The 22,113-nt window shown below is 37.0% G+C and overlaps 1 protein-coding gene across 3 annotated transcripts; it reads left to right on the top strand.

The window, feature by feature from the left end:
- Nucleotides 1-378: 378 nt before the first annotated feature.
- DUSP19 (dual specificity phosphatase 19) lies at nt 379-19,040 on the top strand. Of its 3 annotated transcripts, none has more exons than XM_081580963.1 (4): nt 379-791; nt 6,153-6,199; nt 9,657-9,691; nt 15,776-19,040. In XM_081580963.1, the coding sequence occupies exons 1-3, from the start codon at nt 566-568 to the stop codon at nt 9,687-9,689; spliced, it is 306 nt and encodes a 101-aa protein (XP_081437089.1). In that variant the 5' UTR covers nt 379-565; the 3' UTR covers nt 9,690-9,691; nt 15,776-19,040. The 3 variants fall into 3 exon arrangements, with proteins under 3 accessions (XP_081437089.1, XP_081437087.1, XP_081437088.1); XM_081580961.1 differs by having other exon boundaries at nt 9,539-9,691; XM_081580962.1 differs by lacking the exon at nt 9,657-9,691.
- Nucleotides 19,041-22,113: the final 3,073 nt, after the last annotated feature.

The raw sequence follows: 22,113 nt of genomic DNA, 5'->3' as shown, positions 1-22,113 counted from the left end.
CTTGGCAGTAACAGCAGAAAGAGAAGGTGTGAACGCAGAAAGCGAACACTAACTTTTAACGTCTGCTGTAGCCCCCCGGATCAGCCTAAAAGCAGGCGAGCAGGCGCGGTAGCCTAACTAGAGCAGGAGGGATACCCAGGTCACCAACCACCAGTGCCACGGATCGAATATATCCGGAAAACCGGATATAAGGGGCGAGGAAATACCAGCTCGCCAATTACCTCTTATATTTTACCAACTGACGTGAATAAAAAAGATAGCTTTAAGGAGCAACAAGAAGAAACACCTCTGCCAGGATAGCGTTCTTTTCCGCTAACAGGAAGGAGAAACAGCATCCAATCGGCGTTCCTTTCTCAATGGCCAATCAAACTCCTCTTTACATTGAGGCGTTGGGAAAAACGGAGCCGGGCTCGCTCGTCTCCCGGCGAGTGTTAGCTAGTGTTACCTGCCGGGCCGTGTGCCCACGAGGTTGTTTTTGTTACCTGAATACTGAGGGACGCTCAGTTCGGTCCATCACTGTGCTAGCTGGATTTGCTTGTATTTGTTCCTAGCCACTGCTCAGGTAATGCACTCCCTTAACCAGGAAATTAAGGCATTCTCCCGGAATAATCTCAGGAAGCAGTGCACCAGGGTGACAACGTTAACTGGAAAGAAAATTATAGAAACATGGAAAGATGCCAGAATTCATGTTGTGGAAGAAGTAGAGCCAAGCGGCGGGGGAGGTTGTGGTTATGTGCAGGACCTTAGCTTGGACCTGAAAGTTGGTGTTATTAAGCCATGGTTGCTCCTGGGTGAGTATATTTGATTTGCCGCTAAACCGTTGAGTTCTTTTAACCGTATTACTTATCGTTTTTCTCCCTAGTATATAGTAGTCTGTGCTATCAGCTAAAAGCGCCAGAAAATTGAAATGTTTGCTTTTCTGGGTATGGAACTTCCACTAGCTGCCTAGGACTGTTTCTGCCACACTATGAACCTAAGAGGCATAGATTCTAGTAGCACATAGCACCTGGTATTTGAATTTTAGAAAAGCGTTTTTTCCTGTTTTTCTAACTTGTCTGGAGGACAACACATTGGTGGTCTGTTTATTGGATTATGAAAGGATATAGCCTTAAAAGATTATCAAAGTAAAAATAATGCTTTTACTAGGCAAGACTACAAGTGATGAGGGTTTAAGTTGTAGAAAAGTTAATGCTTGAAAAGACAAGTGCTTGTTTGCCTGCCCTGGGGTTACAACTGTATGGAGTGCATGCCTCCTGTGGCCACATCTGTTCTTGCTCTTTTTGGACTGTTAAGAAGGTAGATTGTTATTTTATAGCTATGAGTCTGATGGTTTATGATTTCTTGTATTATGATAAATACAGATTCCCTGCACAACATGTAATTCACAAATAGCAAATGAAGCCCAGATGTAAACGTGCAAACTTGTTAACTTGGCACAAATATGATGCAGTGTTCTTAAAAAATAGTCAACAGTGTTTTAAGTAGGTTTAAATAATTTTTCATTTATGAATAGAGAAATTAAGACTTGGAAAAATCAATGATTTTTCAATATTTATATAGCCAAGCCCCTCTTGTGTAAAAAGAACACTGTATTAGGAGTCAGAAATAGCCAGTGAGATGCTGTGTGATGTGCACACTCCTTTTAAAAGCTCTGTGAAACAGAGATCATCAGCTCCATTTTTCACACTGGAATTGAACTTAACAATTGGTTAAATAACTTGCACAGCTCAAGTCTGATAACACTCCTGCTCTCCATCGTTAATGTATACTGCCTCCAAGAGTCCAGGCTTTCAGCCTCACTCTTCCTACTCTACTTACAGTAGATGAGCTAGTGCAAGTCATTAATTGTCTGTGGCCCTCCATTAATTCTCTCTGGCCTTCTGTGAAGCTGAAGTAAGTGAGTGAAGTGAAGTCGCTCAATTGTGTCCGACTCTTTGCGACCCCATGGACTGTAGCCTGCCAGGCTTCTCTGTCCATGGGATTTTCCAGGCAAGAGTACTGGAGTGGGGTGCCATTTCCTTCTCCAAGGGATCTTCCCAACCCAGGGATTGAACCCAGGTCTCCTGCATTGTAGGAAGACACTTTTACTGTCTGAGCCACCAGGGAAGTCAAGGATATCTGCTTATCTTATAGGGTTGTCCTAAAGTTGCAAAAGTTTTTTGAAACATATCAATTGCAGTATACATTTGAGTTATTTTTTGTAGTATATATTGTGTGCATTGTTACATGACCTGTCTTTAAATGCACCAAATAAATATGTCCAGTTAGTTTCTGTAGCCCAGTGAAAAATTTAGTGGGTCATTTAGTTAGTCTGAAAATTTCACCCAGGATTTGCACACCGTTTCTAGGAAAGGAAATATATCCAGGCACATTTTTTGGTTATTTGGCTTCTATTGTAGTAATAATGGTTTAAAATAATTATGGTAGAATTTAAAAATACCGTTTACTGTTTCAGAGTCTTCATGAACTTTGCTTATTTTTTAAATCTAGACTTATCCAAAGTGGGCTGATCAAGGTAGTATTCTAAGACTGGCATTGGAACCTTACCAGGATCTTGAATGAGTGGTGGGAGGGACCTCTGAAACTGATCCTTACATCGTCTCCTCTTTGGATCAGGACATGAGATATTTTCATCAGGTACAACCTCCTTTCTTGGGAGAAGGAGATGATTACAAGAGAGGGAGATGGTTACAAATAAATTATTCACGAGGGAACCTATGGATGGTTACATTTAAAGTTTTTCCTCCTGATTGATACAGGGGTTGTTTCTAGGTTGCTTCAAAAAACTTCCTTATCTCTTCAAAGCAACACAGCTCCCACCTAGCACTATGTGAAATTAAATACACACGTGAAATTAAATATTGTTTCAGGTGGTGGATAAAGAAGGTGGAAAGCTGTACAAATATGATCTATCTTTTTCAGTTTGCTCATAAATTTACCCAAGCTCCTGCATTTCAAAGATCTTACATAGGCCCTTGAAATACCTAACAGGTTGATGAAAGATCATAGTTAGTGAGTATTTTTGTCCTTGGTTTTGCAAATTATATTTTTACAACAAATCTCATTAGGACTTTTCTTAAATCCAACTTGATTTGTAAAGGTGGAAAATTCCATTTCTCTTGGGTAGTTTTAAAAGGTACACTTACTTCTTGTTATGTGCATCTTGTTACAAAGTCCCAATTGGTGGCATTTTGAGATCTTTGCTTCAATTGAAGGTGAAAATCTGGGAATCCTTTGTAAGGTTATAAGGGTTTCCCTGGTGGCTTAGATGGTAAAGAATCTACCTGCCCTGTGAGAGACCCGGTTCGATCCCTGGTTCGGGAAGATCCCTGGGAGAAGGAAATAGCAATCCACTCCAGTTTTCTTGCTACAGTCCATGGGGTTGCAAAGACTTGGAGATGACTGAGCAACTAACACATAAGGTTATAGAGGATTTCAGATATCTAGGAAACTCAGTATTTTTAGAAGGCAGATAATACATTAAATTGTAGAGCTCTTTATTTTATAAAATTCTTTCATGAATATTATTTTACCTTATCATTATAGAAATGTATGCTCCTGTTTCTATCCATTTATGAACATTCACTCCTACAAATTTCCCCAAAACATTTCTCTTTAGAATATTATTTATTTCCCTTTTCAGTAATGCAATAATATCTTTTTGGTTTGTTTCAGTAATAGTTTTTTTGGTCTATTTCTGTGATGATGAAAATAGAGATTTGTAAATTAAGACATGCTACATCAGAATTTGTGTAATATTTGGTATTTTCATTAAAAACAGAAACAGAATTCTAGAGATCTTACATAGCCTATTTTTTATGATACATATGATTGCAAAACACTAAACTTGTTAGAAGTCCCAATTCCAATAGCATGTAATATGCTTTCTAATTAGTTACTTCATCTATAATATTTCCATAATAATTTTTGGCCAGGGTCATGAATATTATTGGGCTGTGTCAATGTAAAATATAACTGTACATTATTATTATTAAACTTATTTCTTTAGTTGTAGTCCTATTCATCAACTTCTTTTTCTGTTATTTAAAATTACCATACAGTTAAAATTGATTTGCTATTCAGTTCTATTAAATTTAACACAATCATAGATTAATGTTGCCACTGTTAAAATCATAAAATTCTTAAAATTGATATTTGTTTTAAAATGTTAATTAAGGAAGTTTATAAAAGGATACATTCTACTTTTTCAAAACAAAGGTTTAAATAACACATTGTTATAATGATTTAGAGTATTTCTCTTAATAATAAGTGTTTTTTCCAACAAAAGCTTAATGGAAGACTGCAACACAAAGAAACCATTTAAAATTGGAGAAAAGCTAATGTTTATATCTAGAATTTAGAGAGAAGCAACATGAACTGAATACTACTAAGTATTAGATGAAACACACAGGACAATTACCTAAAGTCCATTTGTACTGACTAAAATTATCCGGCCACACTGTTAACACTCATATAATTTTCCTTGTGTTTGAAAAGTCAGTTGCTTTGGTCTCAAGAACACTAAATTTGAATCAATATATTCATAGTCTGGAAATCATTTTCAAAATGTAGCAACCAGCTCTGGAAAATGACTAACTCATTCTGTTTGGGGTGTATATGTATTTAATGGAAATAATGAAAATATCCAGCTTTGAGAAATACAATAATGACAGTTGAGGGTAGAAAAAAGAGAGTTTCATTCATGCATGTTTCTTCCTTTTCTTGTCTTTTTTCTATTGTAAGAAATAGAGTGGAATTATTATTTAAAAGATAGCATGCATATAAAACCACCAAATTTCAGTTAACTTACTTGAACCCATTTCTCCTCCTGGAGATGAATAGGACTTCCTACAGAAAACGGAGAAATTATTTTTATTTTTAAATTATGAGGTATTTCAAATGTGTAAAAAATTACAGACTATAGCAATTACACATCTACCATTAACAAATGTTAATATTTTGATAGGCTAAGTTTTAAGTAGAATAAAGTTGAATGTAGATTCAGTAAGGAGCCTGTGAGCTTTGTATTACCAAGAGAATATTGGCCAACCAGCATATTGCTGACCTTCCAGCTACCTAAAATCACATGGTAGAAGCTGGCAGATTTCCCAGACAGTTAAGGTGAAAAAAATGTTTTCTATAGAAATGGAACCTAATTCAGGAAAGTAAAATACTTGAAATCTTTAAATAATAAATGCCCTATTTTTTCAGCTGTGCAACTCACTTTATTTTAACTAGTTATTCTCCTGTATAAACTTGCTTATAAACTAGAGTCATTTTTCAAATGTAGGAGATCTGGAAAGCCAACTTGCACAGGGAGAAACCGGAAAAGGGTACAGCCCTAGCTGTGCATGGACCGTGGGTGGAACTCTGTAGACCAACAGTGTTTGCTTTGAGCTACTGAGTGTTCCCAGATGAGTTGGCGCTAAATCATTTTGTGGGTGTCTTTTTAATATTCTTTTCTTCAGTTACAAAAGAAATAGATACTTACTGTAAAAAGTACACGTGAGCATGAAGAAAAAAGTCACCTATCATCTTGCTGTAACATTTTGTTCTATATACTTCCTGCCCATTTTTAAGCATATACATCGTTTTTGTTTTTACAAAAATGATTGATGTTTTGTAACCTGTTTCTATCACCTAATATACTGAAAATATGTTTCCATGCAATAAATATTCTTCTACATTTCTCACTTCAAAGGGCCATATATATTTTCACGGGATATGCATCAAAAATATTCATCCTGTAAATACTTTTGGACTCTGAAATTCCACTTCTAGCAATTTTTCCTAAAAGTTCTGGATATTGCAAAGATTAGCTATTAGGATGTTCTTCACAGTATTGTTGGTAATACAAAATAAACCCCACAAAAACAAAACAAACAAAAATCCACCCAAACTCAATGCCCCATCAATGGCCCAATTTTTCTAGGAAAAATTCCTAGAAGTGGGATTTCAGAGTCCAAAAGTATTTACAGGATGAATATTTTTTTATGAATATTCCTGAATTATCTTTCAAAGAGTTGGACTCAGGTCCTCCCAAGATGTATTTCTTAAAATAAATGAATAACTAACAGAATTGTTACAAAATTCAGATTAAAAGTCAGGATAATTATTTTTATGTTCAAGGTGATGTGATTTATTTCTTATAGGGTCACAAGATGCTGCTCATGATCTGGATACATTGAAAAGACTCAAGGTAAAAAGAAATGCTTCAGGAGTGTTGCAGGTTATTTACTGCAGCACTGTTTATAATAGCAAACGATTGAAAGGAACCTACATTTCCATCAGTAGGGAATTGGTTAAATGAAACACACACAAAAGTCTTTAAATACTGATATGAAAGGATCTGAAGGACATTTTAAATCCCCACAGTGTTGCCTTTGTGTAAGAGAGTAAATAAAATATTTGATATAAATATCTATCTTATAAGATATAAATATCTTTTAAAGATACCCTAAAAGAATATATAAGAAATGGATAAAGGTAGTTACCATGTAGGTGGGCGATAATGGAGTAGAGGAGGACAGGTTGAAGAGCAAGACCTCTTAATTTTTTTAATAATGTTTTGATTTTTGAACGACTTCAAAAAATAAATTTTTGATATTGCCTAAATGTGAGGTGTGAGTTAACCTGTGTGCTTAGCACATACTAAGTACTCAATGAAGGGGCTGTTCTTATTATCCCTATTTTAAAGGGCATCCCAAGGTCATCCATTGAAAGGACCTCTGAAACTGCATTTTGGAAGTATGCTTGATTACTAAAAAGGTTTTAGGTTAGGTCCCCACCACCACCATCTTGGGCTTCCCTGGTGGCTCAGATGGCAGAGAATCTGCTACAGTGCAAGAGACCTGGGTTTGATCCCTGGGTTGGAAGATCCTGTGGCGGAGGGCATGGCAACCCACTCCAGTATTCTTACCTGTAGAATTCTATGGACGGTGGAGCCTGGCAGGCTGCAGTCCATGGGGTCGCAAAGACTGGGACATGACTGAGTGACTAACACTTCCAGCACCACCACCATGACCTGTGACTTAGTACAGTTCTTTTCAAGTAGGATCCTTGAATCAGTACACATATAAATTGCATTTCCAAGCAGCTAAACTACTTAGACATTGGATAGTTTAATAGCCCACAATATTTGTAAAGCACTTTTACCTTTCAGCAGGTTTCCCCAAGATTCTCATTTTGTCATCTTCATAATCCTGTGATAGATAGGAAAGCTGTATAGATACAGATATATTCTGTAAGTGGTCAGACCTCATTTTTGGTCTTTGGGGGATGTAGAATATAGTTCTAAAGACAGGGTAAACACATCAGTATTACACAACATTGGAATATTTATTATGTAATTAAAGGCAGAGGCATACAGCCCTGGCCAGAGGTACTCTTGGAGTGGGAGGGTAACTTGACATAGCCTGAGAGGCCTTCACCAGGGAAAGCAGAAGGACATTTCAGACAGTATCTTCTAAAAATGTTCTTCCCTTCTGTCTTGATTCTCCCATCTCCCCTCTTGAGTAGATTAGAGGTTTTTTTCTGTTGTTTTCCTCCACGAAGCAGTTAGGTTTGTAAATAGCTTATGGCCCTCTCTTCATGAGGTCTAGTTCCCTGAATATCTTAATCAATACTCTTTTGGCTGTGGACCACAGAAACCTGAGCAAGGAAAGAGAATGCATATGATGATCTCAGGGCGGGGGGGGGGGGCGAGGGCGAGGGGAGCTCTTTGGAACCTGGGAGAAGAGTGGCTGTGCCAGAGATTAGAAGGCTGTCCGCTGGCACACGGCCCCTCTCTGCACATCTGCTCTTCTCATTTGGAAGCAGGGATCTTTCAGCTTCTCAGAACACTTAATACAAAATGGCTGTCTTAAAGCTCTTGAATTTGTGAATTATTCTCTTTCGTACACCTCTTTCTAAATTTCTTAAATCAGTCTAGCTTAAGTCAGGTGTCCACCAGAATCCAATTAGCTGTGTTGGGGGAAGGAGCGAGGCACTGCCAGAGCCACATCTGTGAGGGTAGTGGGGGCAGGAAAGGCAGAACTGGACAAATACTCTAAAATATGTGTGAAATATAAGAAAATACAAAGATCTGGCAAAACCTAAGACCCAGGTGAAGAGAAAGAATAAATACAGTGAGAAGCATGTCCTGATGAGAAACAAGGACTCATTTTTTCCGATCCATTTAGCCTTTGGATTCTCTTAACGAACTTCCCACATGGCTTCTTCCATTTGCTTGGTGGACTCCAGGAAAGGAGCCTGGATGCGTAGATGGAGGGCAAAGTTGCTCACATGTGCCATTTGAAAGCAAATCTTTCACGACCATCCCACCTTTCAACCAGACTAATTCATCAGAGTTTCTGGGTTTGAGACCCTGTGGCATTGGTGCTTTTTAAAACCTCACTGGGTGAGCAGTCACCTTGAAACCAAACCCAGCACCCTGTGGTGTGACTTGCCGTCCAAGTTCAGAAGCAGCAAGAGAATCCAGAACTCAGGGTGTACCTATTGAACTTTTAAAAAGCTCACTGGGTAGTTCTAGTGTGTAGCCACACTTGAGAACGACTGTACTTATAAAGAATACAAAAGGAAAGTAGGTAAATAATTATTGAAAGGGAAGTTATTGCTACTAATGCACTTCCCTTACTTTAATTTTTTTATGGGCATTAATTGATTTATTCAACAGATATTTTAAGTACTTTCTGTGTGAAGTTTCCTGCTCACTCACAGTGCTTACTTATAAAAGTGAGTAGGCTAAATATGGTCCCTACCCTGATGGAGTTTCCAGTACAATGTGGGAGACAAACTCTCGGTGATAAGGGCTACTGTAAGGTACATAGAGGGTACTATAGAAGTATACGGGCTTCCCTGGAGGCTCAGTATTAAAGAACTGCCTGCCAAGCAGATGTGGGTTTGATCCCTGGGTTGGAAAGATCCCTTAGAGAAGCAAATGGCAACCCACTCCAGTATTCTTGTCTAGGACATCCCACGAACAGAGGAGCCTGGTGGGCTACAGTCCATGGAGGTCACAAAAGGAGTCAGATGTGATACATGGCGACTAAACGACAGTAACAACAAATATGAGTGTGTAGAAATAGCACTTCTGGTAAGGGATGAGGCAGACAGAGAAGGCTCCCTGAAGGAAGTGTTATTCAAGTGTGCATGTGTTCAGTCGTGTCTGACTTTTGTGTTGAGTCCTTGGACTGTCGCCCAGAAGACTCCTTTGTCCATGGAATTTTCCAGGCAGGAATACTGGAGTGGGTCGCCATTTCCTCCTCCAGGCGATCTTCCCGACTCAGGGATCGAACCTACGTCTCTGGCATTTCCTTCATTGCAGGCAGATTCTTTACCACTGAGCCACCTGGGAAGCCCAAGTGAGTCATGCTTAAATTATGTATTATTGTTACAGATTTCAACATCTCAGTTTAATTAACCTAATTAATTAACCTAAGTAACCTAATTAGGTTTAATTTTATTTAAACCTAATTTTTTAGGTTTAATTAACCTAATTCATGTGAATTTTTAAAAATTATCTTTTTTTCTCTTTAAGGTGACTCATATTCTCAATGTTGCATATGGAGTTGAAAATGCTTTCCTCAATGACTTTATATATAAGAATATTTCTATATTGGATCTGCCTGAGACCAATATCCTGTCTTATTTTCCAGAATGTTTTGAATTTATTGAACAAGCAAAAATGAAGGTAAGTTTGGTATTGATTTACAGCTCCTCAAGAACAGACATTTTATTTTATTTTATTTTTTTTTATTGTGACTTAATATTTTTTTTTTTTTTAATAAATTTATTTATTTTAGTTGGGGGCTAATTACTTTACAATATTGTAATAGTTTTTGCCATACATTGACATGAATCAGCCATGGGTTTACATGTGTTCCCCTTCCTGGACCCCCCACCCACCTCCCTCCCCATCCCATCCTTCTGGATCATCCCATTGCCCCGGCCCTGAGCCCTTGTCACATGCATCGAACATGGAACGGTGTTCTGTTTCACATATGATAATATACATGTTTCAATGCTATTCTCCCAGAACGTCCCACCCTCACCTTCTCCCTCAGAGTCCATAAAATTGTTCCATGCATCTGTGTCTCTTATTCTGTCTCGCATATAGGGTTATCGTTACCATCTTTCAAATTCCATATATATGCATTAGTATACTGTATTGTTGTTTTTCTTTCTGGCTTACTTCACTCTGTATAATGGGCTCCAGTTTCATCCATCTCAGTAGAACCGATTCAAATGTATTTTTTTTAATGGCTGAGTAATATTCCATTGTGTATATGTACCACAGCTTCCTTATCCATTCGTCTGCTGATGGACATCTAGGTTGCTTCCATGTCCTGGCTATTGTAAACAGTGCTGCGATGAACATCGGGGTACACGCGTCTCTTTCAATTCTGGTTTCCTCGGTGTATATGCCCAGCAGTGGGATTGCTGGGTCATATGGCAGTTCTATTCCCAGTTTTTTAAGGAATCTCCACACTGAAGAACAGACATTTTAAAATATTGGTCCTTTATCCACTTCTTTCTGTAGTGAATATGTAAGAACTATTATGAAATTTCCCCTTCAACAATATTTCATTAATTCCTATGATTATTTAGTCCTCCAGTTGCTCTTCTTCCAGTGAGGTACTTACTTTTAACTTTATTTTCTTGCATTTATTTACTATTACTATTTTGACTGCGTTGGGTCATGATGTGGCATCAGGTTGTTTCTTGCAGCCTGTGGGCTTCCCTCTAGTTGTGGCACTCGGGCTCCAGAGTGCATGGGCTCTGTAGTTGTGTGCAGACTCCAGAGCGCATATGCTCTGTTTTGTGGCACTCGGACTCTCACAGGCTCAGTAGTTGTGGCACCTGGGCTTAGTGGCCCCACAGCATGTGGGATCTTTGTTGTAACCAGGGATCGAACCCACATCCCCTGCATCGGGAGGGAGATTCTTAACCACTGGACCACCAGGGAAATCCCTATTTTTCAACTTTAATTTCTCATCTTCCTATGCCTTCCTAAGAAACGTTAGGACTTAAAATTATCTGCTCAACTGGATTGGCCAAAAAGTTTGTTTGGGTTCTTCCGTAACATCTTATAGAAAAATCCGAATGAACTTTTTGGCCAACCCAATACTAAGGTTCCTTTTGCTCGTCTCTAACCATCTGCCCTCTGACCACTTTGCAAGGTAATCAGGTGAACTATGGAACAGAGGCTGCTCTGGTCCTTAGTGTGTTTATGAAGATTAATATTACTAAGATTGTTTGAAAATGCTGATCAAAAGCTGTCCATTGGTTCTCTGACTTTAGAAGACCCACAGAAAATACAATACTTTAATTTTGGTACTAGATCCAAGGGAACACTCTGACAGGCAGGGCTTCTAGGTTGGCTTTACCAATTATTATGCCTTGAAATTATATCATTTTTAGTCAATATATAATTCTTATAAAATTTATGTGAGATAAATAGATAGGAATGTAGAAGCACTTATAGAGAAAAGTTAACTGTCATGGAGCACTTGGCAATAAACGATAGTTAACGTTATAGCTTAATTAAATTCTAATAATTTTCCTTATACCTTATCTCCTTGCCTCTCTCCGTTCCTTCCTTTCATTTAGTAATGTTTATTGAGTGCCTTATGTGCCCAACACTGTTCTATATACCTTCCTCTAGATTGCTGGAAATATATTAAACTATTCAACCTTATTTAATAGTAGATATTTGGATAAAAATAAAAAGGAAGAGGTTTTCTAATTCAAAGCCTAATATTGGCCACTCTTTTAGCTTGTGAAAAATTATATAGATTCTAGATTGTCACATGCCAGCGTACCAGCTAATAGTGTTAGAAATAAAAGTGATAATGTTTCTGTGTTAGCTGCTTTTCTAAGGAGATGTATAATATGCCTTAGATGGTAATGGAAAAATGTAAACATTATTCATATTTATATTCATATTAGACATATTAGACATGTCACATTAGACATTAAACATATACATGTTTCAAGTAAAAAGTGAAAGGGATAATAGTTAATTAAAGTGGTCCTTAGTTTGGGTTTCTCAGAAAACAGAACCTGAGGCAAAGATTTAGAGCTGATGCTTCATTTGAGAGGTGCAGTCCCTAGGCAGTGAGAGTGAGAAGAAAGGGAAGTGATTCAGAAAAGGATGAGAAGCCATGTAAGATGATGTTTTTACCTTGCTGAGCACAGCTTCACAATGAGCTGATAGCGAAATAGCTGGTTCCTTGGCAAGGTGGTACCCAAGACATCCCCAGGCAGGGAATCCAAAGAAACTGCACCTCAATACAGATTTTGGGAAAGAGAGAATTTATCTGCCTGGCTCTCTGTCAGCTCCTGTTTCCCATTGGTCAGAGTTTACGCATGGAGAGGTAACTAACCCCACAATTCCAGGTTACAGCACCTTACTTTTTCGGCAGTCACCTTGAAGCCCTGTGGTGTGACTTGCCATCCAAGTTCAGAAGCAGCAAGAGAATCCAGAACTCAGGGTGTACCAGTCTGTGCAGAGACTGACATGAGGGAAGAGCCAGGTGTTCTTAGGCAAGCAGAACTCAATAGGCCTACGGGAAAAAGTCAGCCACAGAGGTGGCAGCTGAGGTGGAACAAGCTGAGGGTCCATGAGATGATGGCATCAAGGGAATCTGAGGAGATGCCTGAAGTATTTCCGTAAGATATATTTGAATTCTGTAATGTGTTCTAATTTCTCAAGCCTTATGTGTTTTACTGGAACCTTAGCCTCAGCCATTATTTTCTTACCCTGAAACCTCTTTATTGTTTAAATGATGCACGTTTAACTTTAGCAATGGAATTCTTGAATTTTCTTCAGTCTATTTTTTTTTTCCTAGAAGAAATCTCTTCATGATTTTGCCTGTTGTATATTCAGGTATTATTAAATGCAATTACTCTGTGAATGGCCCATTTCAAAACTACCTTTCTAGGCCCTAGTTTGTTGTTTTCATCTTTTCACATACAGCTGCCAAATAGAATGTCTTTCATTTCCCCATATCTTTCCTCATTTTCCTCTGTAGTTATAAAACCCTGTTTGTTTGGTTTCTCTGGCCTTCCTGTATCTCCGCCTAATGTGTTATCTGCCAGGCTTATGCCTAAAGGGACAGAAATATACATGACGTGGTAATAGTAAGATAACCTCCATAGGTTCAAGGGTTCTTTTGCTTGAGTATTTACTTGATCCCTTTTTTTATGTGCAAAAGATTTTGTTTGTTAGTATGAAATGTGTATTTGATATTCCACATTTACTTTATTATTTATAAGATGTGATTTTTAAAACATGTAAGTAGTTTATAACATTGGAAAAATATAGATAAGTAAAAATTAATATCACCCATTTTCACCAATACATATAACCACTTGTAGTATTTTAATGTATTTTTCTATACATCAAAAGACTCACTTTTTAAAAAAGATCTGAACTTGATCTGTTAAAAAATATGAGTTACTTATTCTGAGAAGATAGAAGGGATGTATATTGCTGCCTTTAAGGAGCTGGAATCTAATTGAAAAGCTATTAATAACAACATGAGAACAAAGCAAGCTACATAAAATGGAAATACTATAATTCCTATCTGCCCATAGCAAAATAGTGATATGATTTTTTTAAGAGAATGTTTTCTCAAAATGCATAGCAAAATTTTTTTTGCTTAGCAGACATTTATGGAATACCTACTATGTGCCAAAAATTGCACTAAGTACTAGGCATAAAAAGATGTCTTGGATATTCCTCTTGCCCTCCTTTCATGCAGAGAGACAGGCTTCTTAGAAGCCATGGTTAGCTGGACCAAGGAGAGGAAAAAGCCTTTTAAGCACAGGACAACAGCAAATGCAAAAGAAAAATTGCTTTATAAATATTTAATTGTCATTACTTTGAATTCTTGAAAGGGGATATGAAGCTAGTAGTTTCTTTGGAAATACTTTCAAAGGCAGTATGATACCCCAGGAATAAGAGGTAAATAAGTAAATTCAAAGGCTGTAGAAACTAACAGAAAAGTATCTGTTACATAAAGAATGTAAGAGAGAAGAAAATACTAACATTATTAAATAATAGCTAAAACTGATTACACTGTAAATAAAAATAAAGCTAGTTTCATTTTCAAAAGCGTGTATGTAGATCATAAAATAGATAAAACTGATACATAGGAAACATTAAAAATTACACTGGAGGGTATCTCTTATTAATGTTATGAGCCCAAGTATCTTTGGAAAATCTAATCTGTTTTGCGTTAAAAGAAGTTCATTAATAGTGGGACTTCGCTGGTGATCCAGTGGCTAAGACTGCGAGCTCCCACTGCAGGGGTCCCTGGTTTGATCCCTGGTCAGGGAACTAGAGCCCACACGCCACAAGAAAGGATTAAAGATACTGCCAGCTGCAAAGAAGACAGGATGCAGCCAAATAAATAAATAAATAAATATTATTTTTTAAAAAGAAGTTCATTAGCAGTGTCCATTGGTTACTGTAATATGATTTTAAAATGTCTTAAGTCTTATTAAAAAGAGCCATTGTACAAAGTGAGAAAAGTTCTGTATATGCATAGTGAATATTTTTGTTTTGCTTTTCTTGTGCAAAAAAATATCTGGAAATGACTCTGAAATATATAAATATAAACAATTGAAATTGTCTTTTTGATATGAGAATTTTTAAAATATTAACTAATCTTGTGAATCATCTTTGTTTCTTGAAGTGAGATACACTTGCTACACTTGTTATAATAGACTTAGGAGAGGAATTTTGCAATGGATTTATGCATCTAAGGAACTACCTTGTAAAATAATCTAATAAGCCACGTACCTTGCATTGTTAATGTATGCTTTGGGCAGAGAGTTTTCAGTTGCAAGGTTTTTTTCTCCCTTTCCCTGTTCCCATGTTGTTTGTGTTGTACAAAAAGAAAAATCAAGAAATGAAGTAACTAAAATGTATGGTTCTGTAGGGTTTGCTCACCATTCACTACATTTCATTAAGATCATTAACTTTTAAAAGGCCCAGATAAGCCAACCTGTATCAGTGCTGATCCATCAGATATCACATTCATTATTAATGCAATATTACCCCCATCAGCACTGGTCTTGCACTGTGTCCCTTTTCACTTGTAAAGTATCATTTGCAAGTTACCTGAAACGTTTTGCATTTATTGACTTCATGCTGGTGTCTAATTACCTTTTCCACTTCATGTTGTCATGAGCTATTTGAGTCAACATTTTACTACCTCTTAAGTTTAACTATTTTTTTAGGTCATTTCCCTCCAGAATAAAATAGATCCAGAGGAAGAACATTTTTTCTTTACTGATCATTTTATAGATAGATTTCTAAGCCAGTGATACTAGTTTCTTTATAGGAACAGTATATGTACCTAGTATATGAGCTTTCTGTGTAGTTTATGATTGTGGTTTTACTTATATTTCCACATATATTTCCTCTGATTTTTCTCTTATTTTTAGGCCTGTGGCTACTAAGTTACTAGACTTTTATGTGTACTTTACTAGATTACTTCAGGGTAATAAAAGATAATTTCAGGATTCCAAATATATCATCAAAGCATTTCAAACCTGGGAGGTGGGAAAAGAAGGTGTTGATTAATTGATTTATTTTTTTTCCCCATTCATTCCCTACAGTGCATTGGTTTCTGATGATTAAATAAATAGAGTCAATTAAATTGATAAAGTGAATATTTTTATCTTATAGTTTTTAAATAGTATAAGATTTCAGTACAACTTTTCTTAAATAAATAATGAAGATTTTTGTTTGGTTTTATTATAGGATGGAGTGGTTCTTGTTCATTGTAATGCAGGAGTTTCCAGGGCTGCTGCAATTATAATAGGCTTCCTAATGAATTCCGAAGAAATCTCATTTACCAGTGCTTTTTCTTTGGTGAAAAATGCAAGGCCTTCCATATGTCCCAATGCTGGCTTTCTGGAGCAGCTTTGTACATATCAAGGGAGCAAAGAAAGCAATAAATGTGACAAACTACAGGAATTAGAAGAAGCAACAGTTCGTGAGTTACATTCTAGCCAATGATGGACAACTGTAATTTCTGAGTTGGTCTCTAGAGCCACCTTCTCTCCTTTTTTGGAGAGTAAACTAGTAAAAACCTTTTCTCATGCATTTTTGTCAAGAGGAAATAGAGGTCAATTGATCGTCCTAAACTAGGGTATAAATAAATTTTTTAATTATATCATGTTTTCTGTAGTATTATAATGTGGGATTAAATGCTTCTTTGATTTGCTAAGGGAAAATAACAATGTATTACCAATAATTGATTTCTGTAGAAAGAAAAGGTTTACATTTAAAATCTATATTAAAGCATGAAAGATTAAATTAGTTGATTTAAAACTTTTGGTAGTTTTCTATGCCAGCAACTATTTCCATGAAAGAAAAAAGGTGAAGTGCTATTTGATCTGCTACTTCAGAAGAAGGCAAATTTCTTTGTAAAGAATTTAAGATTAAAAAACACTATCTTAAACCTCCCCAAAAAGGTAACCAAAATCTGAACATTTACACAATACTTATGTAGTAGTTACATTATTCACAAAATTTTTATGTCCTTTTATGAAAATACACCCACTTTTCATTTTGATTTTTAAATTATATTCCATGTTTCTTGTTAAACGTTTTTGTACAGTTATGCCCTCTTACATTATTGTGAGCGTATGGTTCTTTAATTAGGTGCTAGTCTCTTACATTGTGGAGAAGGCAATGGCACCCCACTCCAGTACTCTTGCCTGGAAAATCCCATGGACGGAGGAGCTTGGTAGGCTGCAGTCCATGGGGTCGCTAAGAGTCAGACACGACTGAGCGACTTCACTTTCACTTTTCCCTTTCATGCACTGGAGAAGGAAATGGCAACCCACTCCAGTATTCTTGCCTGGAGAATCCCAAGGACGGTGGAGCCTGGTGGGCTGCTGTCTATGGGGTCACACAGAGTCGGACACGACTGAAGTGACTTCGCAGCAGCAGCAGCTCTTACATTGTGTACTTTTTATTCTGGGTTCCTAGCATTCTGTTTTTGGATTCCATGTCATAATTTTCTGATCTCCTTGAATCTGTAGGAAAGTATTTCAAACTGAAGAATCATTTTTAAAATGTGGTCTGTTTTCTAGTTCGGTATTCTACTAGGGAGCATATTTTTAAGGAAAGAACACTTACGGTTTTGTAAGAAATTTTAAATACATTTTTAGAAAGCCCAAAGTCATTTACAAGCTTATTTCTGGCCAGAGGCTTTGAATGGTTGCTTTTTTTTAATTAAGTCTCCATGTTGGCAAGGCTAAACTCTGTTCGTTATGAATTTGCTTAAAGATATGCTTTGAATTATTCAGAATAAAATGCACTTAAAATTAATTATAATAACTAAGATAGAATTTAAGAGCTTTTAAGTAGACTTGCATGACTTAGAAAATATCATTGCCCTGTAGATTTTAGTAAGAAAACCCTGAGCTCTTCTTAGATACACGTTATAGAGAGCAAGCATTTTCCTATATGTAAGTTGGAAAGTGCACATTGAGCACATCTGTGCATTTGAAAAAGCGGGCTTTCTTATCATGGCCGGAGCAAAAAGTAGAAGCGATAAATGCAAATGATGTTTTAAGATTGCTTATAGCCTGACAGGATGTCATCATGTGCAAAGCTATGAACTTTCCATCTGTTAAGAAGCAGCATAAATATAATCAACCTACAGTAAGCTGTCTGAAGCCTAACAAGGCAGACAGAATCTTCTTAAATATGAGATTGGATTGGTGTATAATATTGTCTTTATAGTTAATATTGCTGAGGATTTGCTGGGTAAACCTTGTCTGGTCACATGTAAGTATTCATTTAAATACATTTTCCTTTGTTATTGTTCTTTAGTTTTCAGCCATTAAATGTTGGGAACATGAAGCCTTAAATAGAACTTATTCTTTATGGATAGTTTATTTTTGTCTGTAGTTATATGTTGCTGCCTGTAGTGATCTGGTTACAGTGCAAACATGTATATTCTAGCACATCTACAGAAGGGCATTGAGCATCAATTTTGTTTTCTCTTAAATGGTAGTAGTTTGCTGTATCTAAAATAAATCAGTGAAGGGAATTCCGTCTTTTAAATGAGGGGTATTATGTAAGGCAATGATAGGTTATACATGTAACATGTTTATTGGGCTTCCCATGAGTATGTCACTCTGTCATACCTAAGTTATTTACAAAAAGGAGCTTTATTACTACGAATCTCTATTTCACATATTATAGAAAAAGTGAAAGTGTTAGTTGCTCAGTCATGTCCAACTCTTTGCGACCACATGGACTGTAGCCCACTAGGCTCCTCTGCCCATGGAATTCTCCAGGCAAGAATACTGGAGTTGGTAGCCATTTCCTTTCCAGGGGATCTTCCCAACATAGGGATCAGACTTGAGTCTCCTGCATTGCAGGCAGATTCTTTACCATCTGAGCCACCAGGGAAGCCCTCAGATATTATGAACAGATCTCAAATATACATCTGTTTTGAGGGAGTGACAAAACTATTTCAAGGACTTTGTGCCTCTATTTTAAAACAGATTTTCCTACTTTAGAAAGTCTCCTTCAAAAGTAAATTCTCCAAAGACTCTGGAATGTAGCAAGTATAAATCATAGTATTGTCCTTTTACATTACACAATAAACTGGGTGAGTTAACACCTTTACAAGCAAACCCACAATACATTAAAAAAAAACAACAAAAAACAGAAATGTAGAAATGAATTATTTGATTTTTCTAGCTGACCCTAAGTAGTTGATTTTTCTGCCCAAAGCCTCCTGAACATATTTAGTTACCTGTAGTTATTTAAGACTTTAAAGCAGAAGATTTTAAGGCTTTAAATTCTTAATGTTACATGCAATGGTATTTACAATGAACACATTTTTGGTTTGTCTTCATTGACATACTTAAAACAGTTTAAACTTTTCTACTTCAAGTGAAACTTTGACTTACTGTGTTGTAATCATATTTATAATGTGCCCTTTATTGTTTCTGGGTATTGATATACTTTAATAAAAATAATAAATTTGCTATTTCTCCCATTAGTATCTTTATTTCTTTGAGGTTATTTGTTTTAAAAGACTTATTTGCCATCAAATTCTGGATTTAAAAAATCTCGTTGGCAAAACACCGAGTTATACGTTTTAGAATATAAATTGGTTTAAAGGTCTGTGGAAATTTGATGCTCCAGCCACCTCAAGAAGTGAAAAGCTAAAGTCAGTTCTTGTAATTGGTATTACTGTGGATAAATTGGCAGTGAAAATTCAATAGCATATCCTAGTACTTGAAGTCAAGAGAAGATGCTAAATTACTCTCAGATTAAACTGAGATTTATGTTCTTAGTAAAACCTTCTCTGACCACCTTATTTCAAGCTGCTCCCATCCTTAACACTTACATCTACCTTTCCCTGTTTTATTTACTGCATATCCTTGATTGTCACCAAAATTCTATATATTTTTATTTATTTTGTTGCCTTTCCCATCAAAACTTGGGCTCCCCATGAGGGTAGATATTTTTACTATGTTGTTTATCTATACTAGTGTGTACCCCATAACAGGCATTCAAACATTTCTTGTTAGAAGAGAGGGAGGGGAAAAGAATTGATGGATGATGTTGTGCCAGCTTAAGAGTACCCACTGCAGGTCATAACTCATGCTCTGGCAAGTGAACTGCAGTGTACGTCTGCAGCCATGTCAGTGCATGAGAGTGACCCCAGGGAACACTAGTAATAGGTCTGAAACAGTACTGCCTAAGACCCTACACAACAGAAAACATGAATGTCCTTTTTAATTTCTGAATAATTTACTTTCTCTATTTTTTGGCCATGCCCACAGCTTACAGGATCTTAGTTCCCTGATCAGGGATTGAAGTCGTGCCCCCTGCAGTAGAAGAATGGAGTCCCGATCACTGGACCACCAGAAAATTCCCTCAGTAATTTTCTACCAAAGTTATTTAGAAATTAAAAAGTTGATCAAAACATCCAGCAAGAGTATCCAGGATATGGTATTTTGCTTTCACTCAAGAAATGAAAGAATAATGGCTTATGTGCCAATTATCCATTTATTGTCTCAGCTCCAAATCCACTCATAGTTGTGTCTATAAAAAGGAAGATGGGCAATTTACATACCTTTCTCTTGACAGTGGCTGTGATGTTGAGCTTTGTCAGGACAAGGTGCTGTGTGTGGCAGAGCCCTTTCAGGAGGAAGGGTCATTTCTACTGGGCTTGGTGTGCTTTCAAGGCAGGCTGCTGCAGTTCAGATAGCCTCCAACAGTGCTCACAGCTGCTCCACCTCCTAGTTCGTCCTGGGAGCCAGGCTCCTTCAGCACCCAGCGGCAGCAGCTTTCCCAGGCAATTCCCTGGGGTGGTTTTATAGCAGGGCTTTCCTGTGGCTCAGCTGGTAAAGAATTCTCCTGCAATGGGGCAGACCTGGGTTTGATCCCTGGGTTGGATAGATCCCCTGGAAAAGGGAAAGGCTACCCACTCCAGTATTCTGACCTGGAGAATTCCATGGACTGTATAGTCCATGGGGTTGCAAAGGGTCGGACACGGCTGAGTGACATGAAATACCTCCCTGTCGACAGCTTTGCCTGGAATCCTAGACGGTGCATTTCCAGAAAGTTCTTCCATATCTCTGCCATTCTGTGAGCCATGGCTTCATTCTGCAACAAGATCCAGATTTCAACCCTGGGAGACTTTTTCCTTAAACACTTCCCCAGTGGTAGTGACTGTTCTTTATATCCGCTCTTCCTATGCTATTGTTTAGAGCACTTTCCTTCTTCCTTTCTAACCAATCCCTCATTACTCCAATCCTATTATAGTTAATAAGCTTTTGTATTAAACTTTCCCACTCTTATTGTGTGGTTTATCTCCTGATGGACCTAGGCTGTCTAGCCTATAATTTACAGTCAATTATTTTAATAATTGTCCTTGTGGAGTGTTTCTGGTAGCAGGTCAAGCTATGTTACAACCATGCACCGTATGATAATAAAGGCTCAAATGGCAATTAATGTTGTAGGAATATTTTTTGAGAGAATAATTCTATGAATATAAACAGTGTTCTGTGTAAGGGTATAAACACAATGACCTGATTTTGCTAATGCTTCTTGTCTACAGAGTGGTGAATTCTTCAAAGTTAAAAAAAAAAAGCACATAAATAGTGTAATTTGCTATCGCTCTTATGTTTTCACCCACTCTTCCCATTTGTATATCATACCAGGAGGAGAGGAAATTGCTTTCAGTGCTTGAACTGAATTCTCACTGCCTTCTTTGCATAGTTCAGTTGTGAATCCACTTACTAATAGTTATAATTACTGCTAATGCAACTTCATGAACTCGGGGTAAATGAAGACAGCTAATGTCTCACCACTAGTGATATGTGTGTGTGTGTGATGTCTATACACACACATATATATATATATTTATTTTTTGAAATAGCAAATGCTTTTATAAGTGCTCACAAACAAAAAGTTCCTTACATTTTCTCTAGAATTGGCATACAGCTTACTATGTATAAGTTATAGCATTCTCCCTTTTCTCTTAAAAAAAAATCTGGTATAATAATTGCCTATCTTCAATTTTATGACACTCTCACAGCATGTCTTAAATATAACTGATCTTGCTTTGGGAATATCACTAGCAGATTTTCCTAGTATTTCTTCAATATATAAAAATGATTTTTTTTTTCACATTCAGGGACTTCCCTGCATGTCAAATACTGTGCTAGGTCCTAGTGATATAATGATAAGCAAAACAGTCAAAAATCCTTGCCCCCAGGGAGCTTGCATTCAAAGTAACACCACTGTATAATAACCAGACACATCTACATTGATCACTCAGCCTTCTGCTGGTTAGATTTTTCCTCTGTTTTGACATTTCTGAACCATGGAGGTCTTTCTTTACTGAGGAGAGGTGGGCAAATGACCAAGGGCAGAATTTTCTAAGGATCTCCCAACACAACTGCTCCTGGTTCTGTAAAGTAAATAGTAGCTGAAGTAAATAGTAGCCTTAAGAAGAAACACAAAAACTCCTCCTCACCAACATCTACCTACAATAATAGCATTAATTAATAATTACCAAAGTTTAAAGAGAACAATTTCCTAGTATTCACCAAGAA

The sequence above is a fragment of the Giraffa tippelskirchi genome, chromosome 3 (genome assembly GCF_054371585.1).
Source record: "Giraffa tippelskirchi isolate mGirTip1 chromosome 3, T2T-mGirTip1v1.2.pri, whole genome shotgun sequence".
NCBI classification, from domain to species: Eukaryota; Metazoa; Chordata; class Mammalia; order Artiodactyla; family Giraffidae; genus Giraffa; species Giraffa tippelskirchi.
This window is presented reverse-complemented; position numbering and strand designations above follow the sequence as displayed.